Source organism: Miniopterus natalensis, chromosome 16, assembly GCF_054644295.1.
Source record: "Miniopterus natalensis isolate mMinNat1 chromosome 16, mMinNat1.hap1, whole genome shotgun sequence".
NCBI lineage: Eukaryota > Metazoa > Chordata > Mammalia > Chiroptera > Miniopteridae > Miniopterus > Miniopterus natalensis.
This window is the reverse complement of record NC_142096.1, coordinates 42,215,822-42,238,980: the sequence shown is the minus strand read 5'-3', so window position 1 is coordinate 42,238,980 and position 23,159 is coordinate 42,215,822. Positions and strand designations below refer to the sequence as shown.

Below are 23,159 nucleotides of genomic sequence, written 5' to 3'. Positions count from 1 at the left end.
GTGGTCAAAGCCCTGAGTTGACATATGGAATAAATTATGGAGTGATTTAGGATTAATATTTTCTGTTAGAGATGTGAGCAGTTCTTATCTTAAGCCCTGTGCTTGAGTCCATTGCAGAGTAAGATGAAAACTCAAATATAATACCTGCCCATAGCAGGAAGTCCAGAGGCATCCTGTTTTTTAAGTAGGAAAGTGACATCAACAAAACCAGTTAATTTAAAAAAACAATACACAACTTTCAGAGGGCTTCTTTTGAAAGATCGTCAAATTTGCTGGACCTGGAGTTAATAATAGTAAGCACAGTACTGAAGGAGAACACACACAGTGATGGTGGGAACAGGAACCAGGAGATGTCTGTGAGGCCATATGTAGTCCTGGGATCCCCAGGGTGGTGAGCTGAGTCCCACCTTGCTCTGCCTCCTCCTAATAGAGAATCTGCCCTCTCTGGCAGCATCCACAGAAGGGTCCACACTGAAGCCTGAGATGCAGGGGTGGACACTTGCCATGTGACCTGGGGTCAGTGAAATGTTCTGATCTTTATGTATAAAGTAAGACTACTAAGACCTAACACAGCATAGTACTTGGCCCTGGTAGATACTCCCTAGATAACAGGCAGTTCCTCTGCTGTTGTCTTCATTCTCTTTAGGCTTTTTCTAATAAATTGGGGGTGCTAGTAGTGTCCAGCTCACACTGATGTAGTGAAGATTAAATGAGCTATAAATCTGCCTGAATGGAGCTGAGTATATTTACTTTAAGCAATTATACACACACACACACACACACACTCACACATACTCACACTTAAATGCTCAATAAGTTGCATTTGTTTCACAGATGAAAGCAACACGTTCTGCTGGGTGTTAGGAGGAGGTGAACGGTAGTCAAGAAATGTCTTATAAAAGAAATAAGCACTGAGTATGAAGGACCTGAGTCCTGAGCAGGCATTGGGATGTGAGTGTGTACAGAGCACAGGGCCTCCAGGGCCTGGTGGACAGGGAGAGGGGCTGGACCATGGGAACTGGCTGAAAAGCTACCCAGGGCTGGCGGTAAGGACTGGGCAATGAGGGCCTATTGTGACGGCCTGTTCCATCTTGGGTCAGTACACTTCATAGAACACATCAGTCACCTCAGACCAGAAATGGACTTCAAGCCATGGTCCTTTAGCTGGGAGGGTCAAGAGTAGTAGGTTGTTGCTATAGGAAAAACAAGTCTTAGAACTTTTAAGTTACACTTTTGAAAAGGGGATTTCCCATTAGGATCATTAAATTCTAATTTCCCCTTTTTTAATTTTTACAGCTAGTATGAATTTGGTTTTGATGAATGAAGTAAAGCAAGTGATTACATTTTCACACCTGTAAATAGTGTTTAAAAATCACGTGATTAATCTTTAAGACAGTCTTGTGGTAATGCATTTTCCTTGACTGTAGTTGATATTCTGCTGTGGTTTCTTCAAGTCTACACCAAACCATAAGCTAAGGTCCATTCAGTTTTAGTCAGAACGACTGTAGTGTTTCTCTAACACATATAAATGCATGTCTTGATTTATCTCTTGTGCCTCTTGATTTATCTCTTCTGTTCAAAAATAAACCTACCAGCGATGCAAGAACTTAGTTCTTAAGTTTGGATTTATTATTTGCCATATAGGAGAAAAAGGCAATTGAAGGGTAAACAAAATGATTTTAGAATGAAAGCTTTTTACTTAATTTAGTGAATTGAGTAATTCAGTTCCACTGAATCAGTCTTAAATGCCTACTATATGTAAGAAATAGAACTTACTAACTCTTGTAAGCCTTACATGGAAAAGAATATTTGCACCAGGAGGCGCTGAAACCCGCGTTTGATCACTGTTCATTCATTCATTTATTCATTTGCTCACTCATTCAGTCAGTAAATATTTATTGACCACTGGGGTCGAGGTGCTAATGCAAAAAATAAAGCAGGTTTTGAGAGGAAATGGTCTTTAGATCAGAAGCAGCAGATGGCTGTCCACTGCTGGGCATGTCGTCACAGCTCCCACCACCAGAGAAGGGCTGGCAGTGAGAACATGTACATGTCAGGGTGCAAATTTTTGGTCTGTTAAAGGGTCCATTCCCATCTGGAGACTATTTTTCTCTGTAAGAAAAGAGATTCGGCATGTTGACTGGAGAAAGTGTGACTCATTGTGTTGGCAAACTTCCTAGGCAAGCATTGTTGAGTTTCCAGACAGTTTCTCCTGACCATTTGAGGTTTATTGTTAAGAATTTAAAACAAATCTTATTCTGTAGTTTCTCCAGTTGCTTGGCAGTAAGCATGAAAAGCAGGTGTGTGGTTTGTTTCCTGTGTGCTGGTTTTGCCAGGCAATGAAAATACGAAAATGATAATGGGATTTGGGAGGTGGGGTCTTAGCAAGGGAAGATGCAATGATGAGCAGTCCAGTAGAGGGTGGGCAGGGGCATTCACTGGGGAGTGTAAATCTTTTGAGCAAGTGAACTGACAGGCCAGGAGGTAATAGATAGTTTAGGATTTTTCTTTGGCAGAGGTCATCACACTTTTTTCTGTAAAGGGCCAGAGTAAATATTGTAGGGTTGAGGACCAAGAGGCAATTGGGGTATTATGAAATACTACATAACAAGAGCCAAGATGAATGGCCACAGACTTGCTTGGTAAAATTCATAGTCTGCTAGTTCAGTGCAGTGTTTTGTAGGACAGGTCTGCTAATGGGAAGAATGGAGCTCCGTTTGAGGGGGAGAACATTTTTCTTAATTGAGATACAAACGAGTGCTCCCTAGCATCAGCGTTAATGGCAGATGTTGAGCCCTTAATGGTGGTCATCGTAAGGAGGCTTACCTACTTCACCTATGAAGATGTCCTCCCACTGAGAGGTACTCTGGGTACCAGATGGTCCATCAGTTTTGGGAGTCGAGTGTAATCATTGTTGGAAGGCATTTGTACAGTTCTATTAGATTCTTATCTTTACATTAGACTTTAAGTATGTTTTATTACTTTGCAGGTTAATCATGGCGGGTAGGTGGAGGCACATCAGTTGCAGAGTTCAATGGATTTTTAAATCTGTGAATTTTCCCCGTCTTGCACTAAGGTCCAAAAATGCTTGTTGGAACTGAAGTTTGAGTTAAAAAAATATGTCCACCATGAATTTGTGTGGGAATGGAGGTCTCCCCCCTGGTTTTCCCTTCTGACAGCATGGGAAGAGTATAGAGCAATTTGACATTAGTGTGATTCTGATGAAGTTTCTTGTTCCTTGAAGTTCCACATACGTGCTCACTGATTACATAAGCTCTTCTTAGGAGGAGAGACCAGTGTATTTCTTTCCCTGTTTTTTGATAATATTTGTCCTTATCCAGAATTATTGACATAGTATGTATATAGTATGTAAAGTACACATTTATTGAATGAATAAATCTAAAATGTATTCTTTTAAAACAGCGTTGTTTTCCCATTCCTTTTTATTGTAGGTGAAGAGCGATTATATGTTAGAGATAGCTGACCAAGTAGACCAGGATATTGCTTTGAAGTTGGGTTGTCTAGAAATACGGTAAGATGACAACTGTACCTTGAGGTCTTTATTCATCAATGGATTTTGTTATTTTTGGAAATTACCCAATTATTTTCCTTTTCTCATAAAGAGTATCCATAAAATATTGAATAAAACATGAATGAAAAGTTAAGTCAGTTCTGAATTAGGTTGATGATTCTATTATGTGTCTGATGCAGTTACCCTTGTGATATGTGCCTCCACAGGAGTGGGTATGTGCACATCCAGCCACAGCAGCCGTCTGGTGTCCTTTGGCTGTTCGGCTTGCATGTGCTGTCCCTTGAGAAAAGGTGAAGTTTAGAAGTAGCAAGTGTAGCTGATCTCTTACAACTGGAATGAATCTGTGTCTCGTCTTTGCAGAGACCAGACCTGCTTCACCTTTTTAAAGGGGAAAGGGGGGCTGTTCAGTAGAAATAGTTCTGGGTGTCCCTGGCTGGGTGGCTCAGTTAGTTGAGTGTTGCCCTGGGCACCAAAAGTTGCTGGTTCAGTTCCTTGTCAGGACACATAACTAGGTTGTGGGTTCGATCCCCAGTTGGGGGTGCATGTGGAAGCAACTGATTGATGTTTCTCTCTCCCTCTCTTTCTCTCTCTCTAAAAAATCAATAAAAAACATTTTAAAATAATAATAAAAATTTTAAAAAAGAAACAGGTCTGGCTTAACCAGTTGTGCTTCATGAGGATATGGCAACATGCTGAGAATCAGGTTCGTTCTGTGTTTGAGCTCATCAGCATGTTTGTGGCTGAGCCACAGGGTTCTTAAGCACCCCTCACCCCCACAGTTTTTAACCATTGGACAACACAGACATTCTTTAAACATGTATAAAACTTCATATCTTTCCTGATTTTAGGCGATCGTACTGGGAGATGCGGGGCAATGCGCTAGAGAAGAAGTCTAACTATGAAGTATTAGAGTAAGTATTATATGTCGAAAAAGGAGCCTTCTAGAAGCAAATATTCAGAACTAGCTTATTCTTCAAACTGTAGTTTTTATTATTTTATCTTTACTTAAAAGTAAATACTATAAAATAACATACTAGGAATTAATGTAGAAGCTTCTAGAGGGTGTTGGGGTTCGGGGTGGTACTTGGTGGCTGAGATGGTTGTCCACTCTGAGTTTTGGAGAAGGAGTGTGTGCAGGTGGGGTGTTACTGGTCGGGCATCAAACTGATCCAGGAGGAGATACTAGTTTCTGTGAAGGTACAGAAATGCGGACAATCAGATAACAGCTGGAAAACTGTCCCTTTGTTTTGGATAGAATACCTGCTCTGAGGAGACAGTTTGATTACTGTTAGTATTTTTATTCTACAAATCATCAGGCCCAACTTTTTTAGAGAGTGGGAAAGGCACTATCTAGAAATTTAAATTTTCAACCTCAGTAGAACCAAGGTCCCTTTTCCATAGGCAAGGGGAGGTACGCGGCAGTGAGTTCCTCCTGCCCTGTCCCTGGAACTTGACCTCCTGAGGGCTCATGCTACCAGGGAACAAACTGGGTGCCAATAGAAGAGACTTTCATTTACATCTTTTGTAAATTAGAGGTGATGGGTAGAAAAGAAAGCAGCAGCTATAGGTCAGATCAGATGTTTTAAGAAAATGTTTTGTTGTCAACCTTAAAACTTGCATTGCTGCCAATGACACATTAGACCCAAGTAAGCTAATAATATAGTCTTAAAATTATGGTTTCCAAGGCAGGTTTGACATAGACAGACAGTAGCTTAGCTAACATTTTTCTTTCATAGAAAAACCCTAGATGGTCAGTGCTCCTCTTCACCAGAGTGCTAGGCCCCTTTAATCATGTCCTTCCTCGTCTGTATCACACCACCTCACGGAGGAACAGATGGACATTGCTCTCCCTCTCTCCAGTCCTTCCTCTCCACTCAAGGCACAAATGTGTACACAGGACTTTCCCTGAGAAGAACCTGGACCACACCTGGCTCCCAGAGGAATGAGTACTGTACTGTCTAACACAGTTGTACCCAGGGTGAAGGAGAGAATGTCATTCAGCAGCAAGTGTCAATCGCTACTGCACTTAGAGAATTTAACATTCATTAGTTTTTAAGAAGCTTACAGTATCATTTTGGAGGTTAAGTTCCTCAGTGGTATTTTTAAAATAAAGATACTCAGTTCCTGGAGTTTGGGGTGAGGACAAGATAGGAATACTATATGAAAATGCACAGGCTATTTTAAAGTCCAGTTTGGTTGCTTTTTTGCCTGGGCTTTAAAGCATTGAGGAATTAAATAAAGCCAACAGACATGGTCAGAGTCTCTCAGAATTAATGCTAAAGGGGAAATAAAGTTATTGTTGACATAAGAACTCACTCATGAGAAGCTGAATTACTATTTACTGTATAAATGAAGCTCCCTTAGGCCTCCCAAAGCCACTTGTGTTAGGGGTTTGTGGCCATGAGCACACGTGTTCAGGGCAAGACCAATGCTGAGAGTCTTAAGTGGTACCTGAGCACACCCTTGAGCTGATTGTGGTGCCTGTGGGGTGGCGCCCATACCCTCCTACACCTGGAGGAGGGAGCCCCACCTTCTCACCTGGACCATCCAGAACAGCAAGTGTGATGTGAAAGGGGGAACACAAGGAAGCCACTGTTGGCAGATGGAGATGTGGGAAGGCAAAGCTTTGAGAATGAACACAAGGGACAGAGAAAGGCCTCATCAGCACTGGTCTGAACACTCCATTTGAAGGGTAGGCAGGGTTAAATTCAACTTTTATTGAGAAAATTCTTGTTTACAATTGACCACAAATGTAATTTAAGTCCCTGAACCCCTATGTCTCAACAAGTAAATTCATTAGATTTGGAAGCTTGCTATCACCTACTACCTCACACTCTCATACAGCTAGTTGTTTATGTTAGTGTCTTTCTGGAGAAAAGGGAATGCGTTTTAGGGCTTCTGCCCCATTACCTAATGTGGAGCCTAGTAGGAGTCAGTAAATGAGTACGGGCTTGCTTTCTCTGAAGTGTCAAACCAGGATAATGGGAATCTTAGGGGCTAGTTGATAGAACCTCATGCTTCTAATCCTGAGAGAGAAGTGGGGAGAACAGTAATTAGGCACTTCTGCTGCCCATGGGCAGCAGTTCCAGCTCCCTCTGTGGGATCTGCCACTTCACTCCTCCCAGCCTTCTTCCCAGTCTTTCTGGGCAGCCCAGGGAACATTGCAGCTGTGCCCTGGGTCCACCTAGGTTGCCTGCCCTGCCTTAATGGAGGAGCCTACGGGCCCACAGCACTGAGCCCTGGACAGTCAGGAAGCAGCTGTGTGCCCCAGCCAGTACAGGAGCCATCAGCCACATGGGCCTCCGAGCACTGGAAATGGGAACTAGATTTTTAAATTGAATTTGAACTAACTTAAGTATAAATGGCGTCATGTGGCTATTGTAGTGGGCAGTGCAGCTCTCACAATGTTATCATCTCGTCAGATGAGTGAGGGTACTAACAACCCAGTGATGGGGTTTGAGACTTGGGCTTCAGCGGTATTTATTCTCAAAGTTTTGTGTAAGCTCATTTTTTGTTTTTTGTTTTGACAATTATTTACATAGTAAAGAATTACCTTACAGGAAAGGCCAGTAGTTGTATTTTGTTTCTAAGTACTATTTATTGTTTTAGTCACATTTTCTTGCAGCTGTCGCATTTGGGCTCAGTGAGGTGTATGCCACCTAAAGCTCTAGGCCAGGCTGCTGCTGAGCTGAGGGCACTAGCTTGGAGAGGGACCTCGGATGAAAGTGGGACAGCCTTTGGTCCCTGCCTGGCTTCCTCAGAGAGCTTTAAATTTAGGTGTCTGTAATAGGCTCTCCTGACAACTTTGAATGGAACACCTCAGGTCCTCCACCACAAAGCCTAAAGGAGACCTGCTTTCTTGATTAAATCAGTGGAAACGTGTTAAGAGCGGTGTTGAATTTTTCCAATGGTTTTGTATAATTTAGCCTCATTATTTTTCTTATTTGCCAAATGTCTCATTTAAAAGAGTTCTAACGTATGGACAGATGTTACACATACCTTGTTACTCACAGGTAGTTGGAAAAAAAAATAGAACTGCACACTTGCTCAGCATTATGCAGTTGGCCTTAGCTTTTTTTCCAAGTGGTATTGTCACCTAGGAAGTTAAACTAACACCCAGGAATAGGCTTTATTTCCACAAAGAAATATGCTCTCTATCATTTTTCTTGAAATATACAACCTTCCTGGTCCACCTTTAATTTTCCTACTTGTGGCAGAAATGAGTACAGTAAATTCCACCCAACTCTAAGAAAAAGAAAAATGTAACCAGTTTGACTAATAGCCCCAATGGTATCACATTCGGAAGAGGACATCCCCTGACCTGGCCTTTCCCCTCATCCACCCGTCTCCCTGAAATCCCCACGGAGGGCACACCCCATATGTCTGAAACAGACCTCATGGTGCGCCCCCATCCCCACCCTACCCCTTCCAAGTGCATGGCATTAGCATCCCCGAGGTCGCCTTTCCCTCTGTCTCACAGGTGTTCAGTCATTTAGCTCTGCTGGCTCTGCGTCTGTCCAGAACAGGTCCTGCATCTACCCCCAGCTTACCTCACTTACTGATCCCTTGTTAGAGCCTCCCTCCCCTCCCCCTCATGGTACATTCTGCTGATGGCAGAATCAGGTCACACCTCCCTCTGCTCAGAGAAGCTGCTAGGCAGGCCTGTGGACCAAACTTACCAGACAGGAGGGGCCTACAGTATTCCAGGGACAGGAAACTACCCCTTGGAGTTGGTTCCGTGGCTTAACCCTTGTTGTTGCACCCTCAGCACTGCAGAATGTAGGAGGTAGCCTTCCACTCACAGGTAAAGAGTTCGAGGTTTCCAGGTGCAGGTGACAGCCAGGTACATCCATGGCACAGCCACAGTCCAGTGCCCAACTCTCCCTGTGAGGAGTGCTGCTTACTGTGGTCTGGTTGCCTGGTAAGGAAGATAAGAAAGAAGTGCTCAGGAATATGCCTCAAAGATTCTAGGGTGTTTGTTTTTCCTTTATGTGCTTATTTTGCTACTTCCCGTAGTGATCAGCACCAAGATCCTTAAAATGCAGAGCCCATGTCTTTTCAGGAGGCATCAGAGAGGAAAAATCTGGATGGACACTCCCTCTTCATGTCCTAGAGTCACAGTAGATGCTGCAGACCTTAAAAGATGAGAAATTAGAGAAGTAAATGGAAAACCAGGGGGTTCGTAAATTAGCTGATAGGTAAAACCAGAAAACAGTATGTCACAGTGCCAAGAAAGCATTTTGCAAAGATGTAGTTAACCTAATGGTAAAAACAATAAAACATTGAGAACTGAGAGCAGTTTTGGATTTAGCAAGGAGTTTGTTGGTTTAGGTCCTAACCAGTCAGATTGTAGAATAGGGGATTTAACTTAACATGTGCTGACATGACTTCTGTGGTTTCTATATGATGCCTCTACCTTAGAATACAGACGAAGTTATTCCCGTGTGTTTTAAAAAATATTTTATATTCAGTTTATTGTTTTCTTATGTCATTCTGGACAGATACCTGTATTTCACTTTTCTCCTTGATCCTTTTGTACATCCCACGTGTCTCCTGACATTCCTTGCTATGTCCAGGCTTTATTTCATCTTAGCAGCACATGACTGCCATCTAGTGGCCAAAAAACCTGGGCGCTGCGTACCCAAAGTAGGAAAAAAGAATGCGCTCCTCTTTCCAATCTCTCTTGGCCAGAGTGCTTGAGGCTCTTGATAATAATGATTTTGAAGCCTGATCCAAAGAAAGTCACTGGAGTTTCCAACATTTTTCACATTCAGCTTTTGACCTTCGGCAAATCCCTTAATTTCTTTTGTTTGCTGTGTGAGACTGAGATGAACCTTGATTAGGTGAATGTGCCCCTTAATCAAAAAGTTTATTTTAAAAAGGTGTCAGCTGTTAGGATTAATTCCAAGTTTGTTTTTTTAAACTTCCATAGTATGTCCCCAATTTTTTCCTAATCAGGCCTGTCTGCAAATACAGCCTTGCCCCCTTGAAACGGAGGTTCGAAGAACAGTTTATCTGTACATTGCAGTTTCAAAGAGGCAGTATTTTAAATGAGTTTCTAGTAAGTGTTAAAAGAAAAAAAGACTTTCTACTTAAACCACGTTGTATCGGAGATGGTTAATCCCACCCCTTCCGTGACTGCTGGTAAATTGGAACTTCATTGTCTGTCCATCCTGGGTCAGATGTGCAGGGATAAATAATTCATGCTCCTGTGTTCTTGCAACAGTGTCATTATATTCCTTGATTTGGTGGTGTTACTGTTACACTTCTTTTTATATTTCAGAAAAGATGTTGGTTTGAAGCGGTTTTTCCCTAGGAGTTTACTGGATTCTGTCAAGGTAATTAGAGTTTACTTTATCATAAATTAGATGACCACTTATTCAAAACCCTCTCCTTGGTATGTGGTTTTCTCCCTTATATGATGCTATGATGTTATAGGTACAGCTTTCTGATCATTACTCTTCAGAAGTGTCAAGAAGCTGTCATAGCTGAGGAGACAGGGGAGACTTGAGTAAATGCAGTATGAGATTCTGATGGTCAAAGGATAGAGTGGACAGTGTCCTCAAGGCAGACCGTGAGATGTGGGCATAGTCTATAGTTCAGTGGACAGGACTGTACCAGTGTTGATGTTGTAGTTCAGCACGTGGGCCAGGGTTGAGGAAGGTGTCCATTTCAGGCAGGGCTGGGGAAGGCCTGAGGGGCTCTCTGCTGTCTTTGCTAGTTTTGAGAAGTCTCTCTTCAATTTCCAAATGATAAAGTGCTAGAGTACCATTGGAACACTTAGTTTCATTCTTAGAGAAAACAGTCATCATTCTCATTTCTGATTAGCAGGTAACCATTGCAGGCTTGGCACTTAGTCAGGCACAGAAATGCCTGGCTTAAGAGTCATTCAGCACTCCATTCCTGGCATCTGCTGCATGTCAGCTTCTGAGTGGGGGCACCAGGGAGAGTGAAACCTGGTGTCTGCATGGAAAGTTCCCGTCTGATACAGGTCCTTGTGAATAGGATGAAAAAAAAGCAGCCTGTGCTCATTGCAGCATCATATACAGTAGCCAAGACAGAGCAGCCTGCGTGTCCATCGATCGATGAATGGGTGAAGAAGACGCACACGCCCTGGGTAGTGTTCAGCCATAAGAAGAAGCAGATCTTGCCATTTGTGACAGCATGTATGTTCCTGGAGGGCATCATGCTAAGTGAAATAAGTTAGAGACAAATACTATATGATTTCACTTATATGTGGAATAATCTAGAAACAAAATCTAAAACAAAAGAGACCCAAACTCATAGATACAGAGAACAGATTGGTGGCTGCCAGTGGTAGGAGGCTGGGGGTGGATGAAATGGGTGAAGGGAGTCAAAAGGTACAAACTACCAGTCACAAAGTAAATGTCACAGGAATGCAATGCATAGCACGGTGATTATAGTTAATGATAACTGCATTACATTTTTGAAAGTTGCAAAGAGAGTAGGTCTTAAAAGTTCTTATCACAAGGAAAAAATTCGTAACTCTGTGGGGTGATGGGTGTTAACTAGCCATCGGGTGGTCATTTTGCAGTACATACAAATACTGAATCCTTAGGTTGTATTCCTAAAACTAACAATGTTATGTCAATTATTTCTCATTTTTTAAAAAAAACAAACACGTTGCATGCACTGTTAACATACCTATATTTAGCAGCCTATTATTCCTTTACTGGGAATTTTCTTTAGCATTACATCATAACCTTTTCATCTGGGAAGCCCTAGGGATCCATTGTTGCTAGCAGCATCTTGATTAGTATTTGGTTGACTAATACGAAATTATTTTGTAGCTGTAATTTCTGATGCTATGACCTAATAATATTGCTTCATTTTGAGGAAGTGTCACATTCTGAGTAGCTTTCTCTGTATGTGAACTGGTTTAAAACTGAGTAGCAAGCGTGGATAGATGCCTTGTTTCCACACAGAAGAAAAAGGCATATTGTTTCTCTCCTTCCTCATGCATTGATGCCTCTGCCTAGTGTGCTCCCACATGTCCATGTGTAAGTCCCACCCCCGCGCTCATTGTGCTCCCACGTGTCCATGTATGAGACCCACACCATATGCTCCCATGTGTCTATGTGTGAGTTCCCACCCTGTGCTGTCCTTTTCAAAGCACCTGTATGTGCACATGGTTTTCTCCTATTTCTTCATTAACTCCACGATGAGATTTTAATGTCCATCAGTCATTATACAGCCATCCTTACGAGTGCGTAGAGCACTGGGTAGGCAGACACACCACTGTGTGCATTACTACAGACAGTTCTGTAGACCTTCCTTGTTGCTGCGTGTCTGCGTAGTTCTGTAATCACCCCTAAGGAATAACATCCTGGGATTTTCAGTGCTGGGTCAGGAGTTGTGGTTTTCTAGGGCTTCTGACTTGTGTTTGGCAAGTTGCCCTTCAGAAAGGCTACACTGACTGCTCCTCCCAGCAGTGGGTGTATGAGTGCCTTGACCCATCACCTGTGTCAGGTCCCTTTCGTGGGCAGGGACATGTTTTTAATGCCTAACTCTTTACATGTCCTAATGACCAATATTACCTTACACATTTCTATTTAAGATATAAAGTTTGAAACCACTGAACTGTACACTTAAAAATGGTGAATATAGTTTTATGTTATATGTATTTTATTATAGTTATTTAGAAATAGAAATGAAGCTCTGATAAATATGACATTTTGTAAAACTTGAGCATAGGTTGTATTAAGTGGCGTTAGGGAAGAACTCTTCATTGAAGTTAGATAGTATTGCTGTGTTTGACTCATTCTTGACTCTGAAAAAATTTTTGTAATTTTGTTGTACAGGCCAAAACACTAAGAAAACTGATCCAACAGACATTTAGACAGTTTGCCAACCTCAACAGAGAAGAGAGTATCCTGAAATTCTTTGAGATCCTCTCCCCAGTGTACAGATTTGATAAGGAGTGCTTCAAGTGTGCTCTTGGTGTAAGTACAGGGCATGGGAGGAGTACACGAGGGTTCATTACTTTTGCTTTTCCTTAACCGTGTATGTCTAAATTTCTGATTGAAATTGAATTTGTCACATTTTTAACAACATCAGAATATGGGGGAAATGTAAAAAAAAGTGATGTGAGAATAAAATCATCTTCTTTTAATAGCATGTCTGTGTTCATAATTAGATTTTTTATCCCAGCTGAGCAATTTGTTGATGACCTGTTCTTGAAGGGCTAGTTTACCCCGTTCAGACAATCTTCCCAAAGAAACCATTAGCTTCAGACCTACTGGAAGGAGCACAGTATCTTCATTTAGGCTAGGTAGATGTTGGATCAATGAAGTTATAAATATTTTGTTATTTGGTTAGATAGATTAATGGCTAGCTAAGCCATCCCCCCATTGGTCCTTTAATGTGCCCTGGGCTCTTTATCTAAAATAGTTCTTTTTCCTTCCGATACCTCTGCTTTCAACTGTTTCACCTTCAAAAGTCAAGCTGGATTATTTCCGTGGAGCTGGCAATCGGCCCCGAGGAAGGCATCAGCTACCTCACAGACAAGGGCTGCAATGTAAGTCTGCTTTGGGGTGTCCTGGCTAGTGCTGTGTATGGCCCACCTCTCAGGTGAGCTGGCTGCAGACAGACAAGGTCGAGCTAAGGAATGGGGATTTGCTGGTTCCATGGCACTTGAACATTTGTCGACTGAGCAGGAGAGAATCCAGTGAAGGAGCTCTGAAAGAGCCAGGGTGGCAGGAACCCTACAGGCAGCTGTGCCCTAGGCTGAGAGGAGAGTGAACCTCAGGGCCGTGCTGCCCAAATGCCCAGGACTGGGGGCATGGAGGACTGCCCATGGGCACCTCTGGAAGACGACTGTGCCTGAAAGCAAAGCTCTAAAGATCTGGAAAGGGAAGCTGAGTTTGCGTCCTTTGTGAACCAGAATTCCAGCTCTGTCCCAGCAGCATAGCCTGTGCTGAGGGGTCACTTAGCAGGATAAGCTGATACCGTGTGATATTTTAAGATCAAGAGGCCGTAACTAGGCTAATTGTTTTGAATAAATGTATAGGAATTCACTGCATGCAAAGTAATCACTGTCATGAAATGCCAGAGGGCTTAAAGACACATGGACATATTTTGTCTTCCTAACATGAGTTCTGCTTAGAAACTGAACACAGTCTCTCTAGGAGTATCTGCATGGGAGGGTCCTTGGGCACCTACTGCTTCCCGAGCTCAGTTCCACTCTGGAACTTCAGGTTTCAGCGACTTGTGCAGGAGCAGTATGTGTTGGGAGTGGGCCTGGGCCCCTCCCTGTGGCAAGGGGAGCAGAACATTCACTCCAACCAGTAATTTCTCATGGTTCACTACCCCCCCCCCCGCCCCCACCTGGTGAGGAGCCAAGTCAGAGACTCCCTTCTACTTCCTTTGTCTCTCTCTGTCTCCTTGCTCTGGTACCTGTGGTGCCCCTTGGCCAGCTCCTTGGTGCAGTGCCTCTCCTTGGCCATCAGGAGCACAAGGAGCAGGCACATCCCCAGCCCTGCATTGAGAAGACCATTTCCTGTGGCTCCACTACAGCTCAAAAAGAGGACTCCCTCCCCCCAGGAGCTGCTGGGACAGTCTATTTCCCCCAGACACCGTCTTAGGGAGGGTCTTCAGGAGAGGGGAATGGGGTGGGATTGAGAACGGAATGCGTGAAGATAGTCTTTCATCTGTGGTCCACAGTTTGTGCCTTTTCTTCCCAAAGCCCACACATCTGGCTGACTTCAATCAAGTACAGACCATTCAGTATTCAAACAGTGAAGACAAGGACAGAAAAGGAATGCTACAGCTAAAAATAGCAGGCGCGCCGGAGGTACGAACTCTCATAGCCATCATGGGGGAGATGAAAGCAGAGGGACATTTTACAAATGATGTTTTTAGGATGAGGTTTTCATGAATCATCAGCAATGTTACATTATAAATAATCATGATTCAATGCCCCCAAGAGTAGAACAGGGAACAGATTTAAAAATCAGTCAAGAGCATTATTGTGAAGATGATTGAAGATTAATGCGAATTACCAAGGAAATCAACTTCTTAAAATTACATAAAAATACATATATCTGTAAACTGTGTTATTTTCCACACCACGTTGTCTGGCCCCAGACCCTGGGTTCTCAAATCAGCATGCCATGCAGTGCACTAAAGACAGATGTGGCACGAGAACTTAGCACCTGGCAAGTACTGCATAGGGTGACCTTTCCTGAAGACAGACAGAGGACACGCACGTGATAGAGTCTGGCTGGCTGGTGGCAAACACGGTTGTGCATGTGCAGAAGTGTGTTAGGTGCTTATCCACTCCCCTGCAGCACAGCGCCAGGTCCCATGGCAGCCCCTTCTCGAGCAGGCTCACCTGCAATACTTCTCTCACCTTTCCTTGTTCTTTTCTCCTTGGGGTCGTGGCGTCTCTGAGACTCTGGGAAATGCATTTGATTCTTGGTGTTAAATGACACCATAAAATACTAAAACCTTATCGTAAATGGACATTTCCTGCAAATAGCTCAGGAATGTTCTTTTTAGGCTGTCATTTTCACACGGCCCTTTCTTTTTGCTTTTCTCCCAGATAACAATAGGATAATGCAGGTGAGGCAAGTTCATAAATACTACGTGAATTAGCACAAATTGTATTTGAAAGTAAAATACAGCTTTGGTTATCTCCTGGATAACACTCAATGATAGGTCGTTAGGAAGCTTATCAAAAGTGTGTGTTTTCTGTTGGAAAGAGTCATTTCTAAGCTCTTAGGCAGAACATGCTGTGCATGCTGAAAATAATGCTATTTATTAATTTTCTTTCGTTTAGAAAAGTTATGAAGGATGGTTGATAAAAATTTATTCCATGCTAGTCTAGTTTCTAAAATAAGCCCTACTTTAACTTACTGGCTATCTAGATTCTTCAATTAGAGCATGCCAGAGGGACCAGTCATTCTGAAAGAAAATACTTTTTTCATCTCCTTTTATTCTAGAAAGTGAGTCTCAGTGTAAGTGATTTTTCCATTTTTGTCTGGGTGTGCCTTCTGTTATAGTCTAGGAATAGTGTCTTAAATATCAAACTTCCTTTTTCATTCAAACCTTATGACAAGCCTTGTGTTGCTCCCACGCTCCTGTTTCCACGGGCATCTGGAGCTGATGTCACACGCAGCTGTCCCTTTGGTTACTGCGGAGAACAATAGTAGCTCTCTCCTGGTCTCTTCCCCTTTTAGCCTCTGACAGTGACAGCACCGTCCCTGACTATTGCCGAGAACATGGCTGACTTGATCGATGGGTACTGCCGGCTGGTGAATGGGGCCTCGCAGTCTTTCATCATCAGACCCCAGAAAGGTGAGCTTCTGTTTCTCTTGGCGCGTTTCCACCCAACTTTCAGACAAGCCACCCTGGCAGCCTGGAACCCTTCTTTTCGATAACTCTGAACATGAACACTAAACGAATGGCTCAGCCCTGTAAGTCTGCATTGCTGTTTTCCTAGGGAAGTGATAGAGCTTCCAGCCTAAGAGCTAGGTTTGAATAGAGCTTAAAGAAAGCTAGTGGGTTGTGAGCAACATACTTGGAGTGTTTTCTATGTGACCATTAGTATTTTTAAATAAATTTTTGGGATAATGTTCTGGGGTTTTGTGTGTGTGTATTTCGTTTAACTCATGTAAATAAAGCCTCTGCTATTTTTTCTCATACATCTCAAAAGCTTAGAGCAGTCCAAGAACAAAATGAGTCCTAAGCCATGAGGTAAAATCGACAATTAGAATGAATAACCATGCTAGAAGCTAGGCTGTATCACCTCAGAAATGTGTGTAGGTTTTGCATGGCATCAGGAAGGGATGTTTCAGAGGCTTCCAACTTCTGAAATAATCAAAGAAAGCCTTCCCGGCAGGACAGGCACACAGTGAGTGGGCTTTGGCCGTATGCCTCCTATGAGCTCCAATCGAGTCCTCTACACTGCCCTGTGCGAAGCACCCCCCCCCCCCCCCCCCCCCCCCGTGCCATGACTCTCACCTCTGAGCACGAAGAATATGGCAGTCTTCCATAGGGCCCAGGGGTCAATGCGAAGGCCTGGGACTGCACCTGTACACATGTGTTCCCAAGTGTCACTTCTTGTGTTCCCGTGGTTGCCACAGCTGCTGTGTGATTGTGATGCGCTATGGGAACCTTGACATTGAGATTCCTTACTTGTGAGGGAAGAATGACACTGACTTTAGAGCTGAGTAGGTGGGTCCACTGTCATCCCCACAGAGCAGCCAGCTCTGTGGCAGGTGGCCACAAGATTCCTCTTGCACTTACCTGGTGGCAAGGGTGGTTCCCAAGGAAAGAGTCCAGAAGGGCTGGAAGGTATGTGTCCATGGGAGCAGACTGTTAAATAGTGCAGAGGATAGAGGAAAGGACAGGAGAGCACACAACAGAAAGCCAGCCTGCCCAGCTGGGGGCACAGGGAGCAGTGCATGTATGCGCGTGTGTGTAGAGCACAGGAGTCATTGGAACATTTGTTTAAAAGTTAGTGTCATGTTGTGCTCTGAAAACAACAGCTAAAGCCATAACCTAAAGGCTAGTAAAATGTATGGATTCCAGCACATGGCTGGCCACTGTGATCAGACTGGTAAAGCCTATTCATATATTTTTTCCTTACATATAGTGTATATTTGCTGTAGCTTTCCTTATAGGAAATATAGTAATGAAGCTGCTTTTAGAAATATCTAAAGGTTTTTCATTGCTTTTCGAAATATCTAAAGGTTTTTCAATGAAAACTTTCACACTTGCCGTTAATCCATGTTTCCTGCTGTACAGAAGGAGAGGTGGGGAGGGAGTGTCTTCTCAACCAGGGAACAGGTCCTGAGCTTCCCTGTCGTTGTGGGAGGCCACCGACGTCAATAGAGGACTGCACAGCGCGGACTCCTTCAGGTCCCTGCTCTTGTAGGTCCCTGCTCTTGAGCCCTTTGTGGCATTAGTCCCTCTGGAGCCACACATTTGTGGATTTATGGTCTTTTGCTTCTGTATGTTTCCTGTACAAGTTTTGGTGTTGCTGCTAATGAGCCTGTTTATCAAAATGTAGAGTGTTCAGTCCTTCAGTAAGGAGTGTGGACTGTGACAATAAGACACCCTCATCTTGGGGAGCCTCCTGGGGAGACATATCCCATCCTTTTGTCACCTTTGTACTTTAACTTCCTTTAAAGGGCTATTGCTAAGATGCTGGAATGGGACTCCCCCTTCTCCCCTGATTTCTACATATGATCTTCCAAAAGGATCAGAAGCGACCTTACCATTGTCTTTCCTTTTTTCCCCCAGAAGGTGAACGGGCTTTGCCATCAATACCAAAGTAAGTGCTGCTGTGTGTATATTGTTACTTGTGCTAGAAACTGCAGAAATCACTGCTTCATTACCATTTGCCTGGACAGCCAGATTGCCACACTTCTGAAAGGGCAACTAGAAAACATTTCCAGAAAGAATTCAAGCCAGTTGTAAATCATGTTGTATGTTTAGGTCTAATGAGAAGTTTAAAATGAATTTTCCCTTTAGGAGGGAGCTCGAGAGCAGTCAGAGTGGCAAGACTAGTGTAGACCAGTTAAACACTCGTTTCACAGTCATGGCTGATCTTTATAAGAACCTGATACAGGGACCATTCTGGCTGTTTTACAAGTGAGAAAATTTAAAACTATGAAAGCAATTTTGTTAACTTTTTACTTGTTTGTGTCATTAATTTCCTAGCCGATGTGTTGAAATATAAAATTTAAAACATCTATAGTAATGCCTAAAGAAAGAACTTACTAACGTCTCTTTCTCAGCCAGTGTGCTAGGAACTGGGGACCAAATGACAGTTAAGTTAGGGTACAGGTCAGTAAACAATTGTAATCACATGCTGAGTGCTCAGATAGGTGTGAACAGAATCCTAAGGCCTGCAGAGGAACACTTCACCCAGAGTGCCCCAAGGTAACGAGGGGAAACCCTGGACCGGCTCTGCCCTGCCTCGCTGTTTTCCCTCAGCAGCTCAGCACGGATTCCTTCAGCTGCTTCCTAAATCCATCAGCTCTGCCCATTGCACCACCTCCTACTTTCCCTCCTGTTTTTAGCTCTGGTTCTTGTCTGTCTGGGCAGCTCCAGTGGTCTCCTGTGTCTGGGTCCCCAAGACCACCCCAGGGTTTGTGATTCTCTGGAAAGGACTAAGCATATAGTCGCACTCATGGCTGTGCTGTGTTATAGCAAAAGGACACCAAGTACAGCCAGCACAGAGGGAGGGCACCAGGTCAGGCTACCAAGAGCTCTCTCCCAGCACACTCGGCATACACCCCTCGTTCCTCCAGCAATGAGTTGTGATGATGTGAAGGGTTGTTGACCCAGGAAGCTTGTTTTTGAGACTCAGTGCCATGGTTTTTATGGGGTCCTGGTCACAGACACACACTCTACCTGGTATGAACCAAAATTCCAGACTCCCCGAAGGAAAGCAGGAGTTCAGCAGCACCATGTTGTTGGTACAAACGGTTTAGGCACGGTGATCATGTCCTCCCCTTACCAGGTAGGGGGTGCTGGGAGCACTCCTGAAATACAAGTCCCCAACACCAGCCATGGGCAGCTCCCAAGGACAGCAGCACAGGCCTGTTGGGTTAACTTTTTTCTGCTTACTTCCTACTGATATTTGTCCAGTTTTGCCCATTGTCCTGTCCATTGTCAGCATTCCAGTGTGAGGGAGCTTTCCTCATTAAAGCCCTTGCACTACTGTGGCTTTAAGGATAAATGCCAACATCCTTAATCCCGCTGGCGGGACCTGTGTGTTCATTCCCCTGCCAGCTCACTGGCCTCATGTCCCCACTCCCCACTCTCTGATCCTCAGCTATATTGGATTCTCAGTCACTGGAGTACCACCCACTTGCTCCCTCCAGGCCTTTGTGAATGCTCTTCCTCCATCCCCCTTGTCCTCAGCCATGCCTGCTCAGGTCTCACCCTACCTCACTTCGTCTGGAAATCTCCCATGAGCCTCTGTCACAGGAGCAGCCCTGTGTGCTTTCCCATAACATATTCTACTTCACTGTAGTACTTACACACTTTACAAATCATCTCTTTGCTTGTCCATACTCCTTTGGCCTCATTGAAGGCCAGGGTCATCCTAGCCTCAGGAGGTATCTGTCGCACACAGTAGGTTATTGGACGGATAGGGGAGGCTAGCTTTCTCTTAGCTTTTAGGCAGCGTGCTTCACAAACTTGATGGTGTTTGATAGATATTTATTAATGTCCCATATCAGGCCAGGCTCACTGTATCTTCAATTGTGGAAAGTCTTTAAGGGATGACTTTGAAGATTAAAACATACAGGAATTCTAAATGTAGATATAAACATGAGCAACAAAGGCGGTAGGTTAGGAGTGGTCGCAGATACTAGAAAACCCAAATAAATAAAGCAAACATTAAATCTTTAGGGTAGCAGCTCCTGTTATTGCTGTTGACCAGGAAATGTACAATCTATACAGGTATGAGAAGGTGACTCAACAGCAGACAGAGACTCTTTGTGGGGAAGGAGACTAGGGGCTTGGGCAACAGAATATGGAAGAAAGCACCCTTGACTCCCCAGTGCATGAGGTTCTCTGCAGTACAGAGAGACTCAGGATTTGTTAGAAAAGAACTTTGGTTAAACTTTTCTTAAAAGGTATGGTTTTAGATAGAGAATGCCATAAAAGGAACTCAACTTTATGCTTTGTGCTGTAATCTAACATTATAAAGATTTACTGTTGCACATTGACTATTTTTTTTTTAAATATGTTTTTATTGATTTCAGAGAGAGGAAGGGAGGGGGGGAGAGAGAGAGAGATACATCAATGGTGAGAGAGTCATTGATCGGCTGCCTCCTACACGACCCCTACTGGGTATCAAGCCTGTAACCCAGGCATGTGCCCTGACCGGAATCGAACTGTGACCTCTTGGTTCATAGGTCGATGCTCAACCACTGAGCCATGCCAGCCGGGCATTGACTATTTCTAATTATCAAAAATGATATGCTCTTTTAAGTTGCAATATTCCCTAGTTTCAATTCTGTGTACTAGGAAGAATTTTTATTCATTACTTTTTAAATATATATATACATATCTTGATTGATTTCAGACAGAGGAAGGGAGAGGGAGAGAGAGATAGGACCATCAATGATGAGAGAGTCATTGATCAGCTGCCTCCTGCACTCCCTCATTGGGGACTGAGCCCTCAACCTGAGCATGTGCCCTGACCGGGAATGGAACTGCAATCTCCTGAATCATAGGTTGATGCTCAATCACTGAGCCATGCCGGCCGGGCTGTTCAGTACTTCTATAATAAATGCTTAAGTGTCTGGAAAAAGTTTTCTTTTATAAAAAGATCAAAATGACTTTGACATCTAAAGACTATAGGGTTCCTTTAGCCTGTGTTTTCTAAACAAACATTTTAAACTGACTATACTTCCATTAAAAAAATTTTTTTTTTTAAAGAAAGTAGAGGGAGAGAGAGAGAAACATCAATGATAAGAGAGTCATCATTGATCGGCTACCTCCTGCACACCCCTGACTGGGGATTAGGCCCACAACCTGGGCATGTGCCCTGACCGGGAATCGAACTGTGACCTCCTGGATCCTAGGCTGATGCTCAACTGCTGAGCCATGCCCAGCCGGGCTACTTCCATTTTTTAAATGTCACTGAAACCTTTGGCCAAAATTTTATTTTATATGGACAAATATATAGAACACTAATGTTGTTGAGCCATATCATGACACAAGCAGCCAGCTACGTTACCTTCTTTCAGCCTGTAATAATGTATATTCATGTACTGCCTGCTTTTTCACATGGTCTAAAGTTTAGAAGGATCAGTTTTCAGTTCCAGGTATTTCCCTTCGATTTTATAACTTTGGAGCAGTCCCTTACAGCATAGCATTTAAATGGAGAATTTGATGTAAACATGCCCACCACACTAATGGTATTGCAGTGTTTGAAGTCACTGTCATGAGTTGCTTTCTCGCAGCACTTCAGTGATCCTTCAGTTGTCTGTCTTAATTTCTGATCTTTAAAACATTAAAACAGTCTGGTGATTTTAAGGGTCTGGGTAGTAGAATCCAATTTTTTAAAAATCCGCCCTCTGAAATGTGAGTCTCCACGGGAAATGGTGTGGTCCTCCTGATAGTTGCAGTGTGGTTTGGAAGAGTAACAGTCGTTTGGTCCTGAGTGCGGCACTCACAGCGGTACCCCTCTCTGTTGCAGGCTGGCCAACAGTGAAAAGCAGGGCATGCGGACACACGCAGTCTCTGTGTCAGGTAAGGGGCTCGGCCTGGAAACCCACAGAGCCAGCTGTGAAATGGAGATGCTCCCAGCAGGGTGGTAGGAGGGTCATTGTGGCAGATGTCTGCTCCTTTTATTATGATTGCTCCTTGTGAACAGCTTATAGAAATAAGACATTCTGACAACCCAACTGCATAATTTTACTGTTGTTAAGTAGGTGCAAGTATGGTACATCAGTTTTTTTGTAGCTGAGAAGTACATGTATAATTCCAGATTACTCAGATGATTATATAGAATTCCAACTTTTTCAGTTTTGCTGTCATGTTAATCATATTTAGCGTGAAAATTTTTACTTTTGGAATTGCCATTATAATTTATCTTTGCAGCAGAATTTAACAGAATAATACTTTGTATATCATTGTTTTTTGAACTTTGGAATATGTGAAACATTTTTAGATGGTTTTGTCTTTCACAATTAACATAAAATGGTGTTTGAATATTGCTTTTTTAAAAATATAGTTAAGATACTGGCATAAGCATTATCTTAACTATTTGCTGGTGTGATGAGTGTGGTGTACTTTCCTTGGTGTGTTTTTAAAATATATGTGTCCTTTTCCCCATTGAAAGATGTGGGAAATGGGGAAACGGGAAACAGCATCTTCAGTGGACCCAAGTTTGCCGTCTTACAGTGCATACTATATACAGACATACAGGCGCACATATACATCTGTACATACATGTAATCTGCTCTCAGATGTCTGCCTCATTTCTAACAGAACAGCTTCCTCATAGCTCTGGGGTCTGACAGTCTGACTTAGAAGAAACCTGATTCCTGTTAGCTTGGTGCCTTGAGTTCCTTTGGGCTTTGCCTGGTTGATGCCAGGGCTCGTTTTGTTTCCCAGCGTGCACGTGTAATTGCTCATTTTTCTTTTATTGCACACAAACATCCCATACGCCCCGCTCAGAAGTATTTGTGCTCGTACTGATACGCTTAGCACAGATACTTTAGTGATGCGTGTGTGACAGATGTGTGTCGAGTGCTCCAGCTTCAGAAGTCACTGAGCACTGCCCCCAACAGGGTGGAGCCAAGGTGGGCATGCTGAGGCTGGGGCTGGTGGGCGGTGTCCCATGCCTCATGGGCTGCAGGGGGCCAGCATGTTACTAATGTTCGTAAATGCATCTCCATGCCTGAGCAGGGTATGGAGACATGCTGGGACTTAGCGGAATGCATTCAAGTAGTGGGAAAGGAGAAAGGAACACTCAGAGCAGCAGTGACACTGAGAGTCCCTGGTCTCCCAGATGATCCCCTGTGACCACTTACTGCAAATTGTTCTGGGTGCTTTCTAGGAGGTTTGAGGCAAGTTCTGTGGAGGCACTCGGTGGATCCCACTCTCAGTGGATATCTGGTTGGGAAATAAAGCA

General features: G+C 43.5%; 1 protein-coding gene across 10 annotated transcripts in view; it reads left to right on the top strand.

Annotated features, from left to right (window-relative positions):
• Positions 1-23,159, top strand: part of PTK2 (protein tyrosine kinase 2) — a 164,565-nt gene that overhangs the window by 71,909 nt on the left and 69,497 nt on the right. For all 10 annotated transcript variants that reach the window (XM_087825515.1, XM_087825520.1, XM_087825518.1 and 7 more), the window contains 9 exons: positions 3,453-3,532; positions 4,381-4,443; positions 9,816-9,870; positions 12,355-12,495; positions 12,993-13,070; positions 14,238-14,345; positions 15,733-15,850; positions 17,801-17,831; positions 21,720-21,772. In XM_087825515.1, coding sequence (XP_087681641.1) covers positions 3,453-3,532; positions 4,381-4,443; positions 9,816-9,870; positions 12,355-12,495; positions 12,993-13,070; positions 14,238-14,345; positions 15,733-15,850; positions 17,801-17,831; positions 21,720-21,772 — 727 coding nt within the window. The remainder of the gene's footprint in view (positions 1-3,452; positions 3,533-4,380; positions 4,444-9,815; positions 9,871-12,354; positions 12,496-12,992; positions 13,071-14,237; positions 14,346-15,732; positions 15,851-17,800; positions 17,832-21,719; positions 21,773-23,159) is intronic.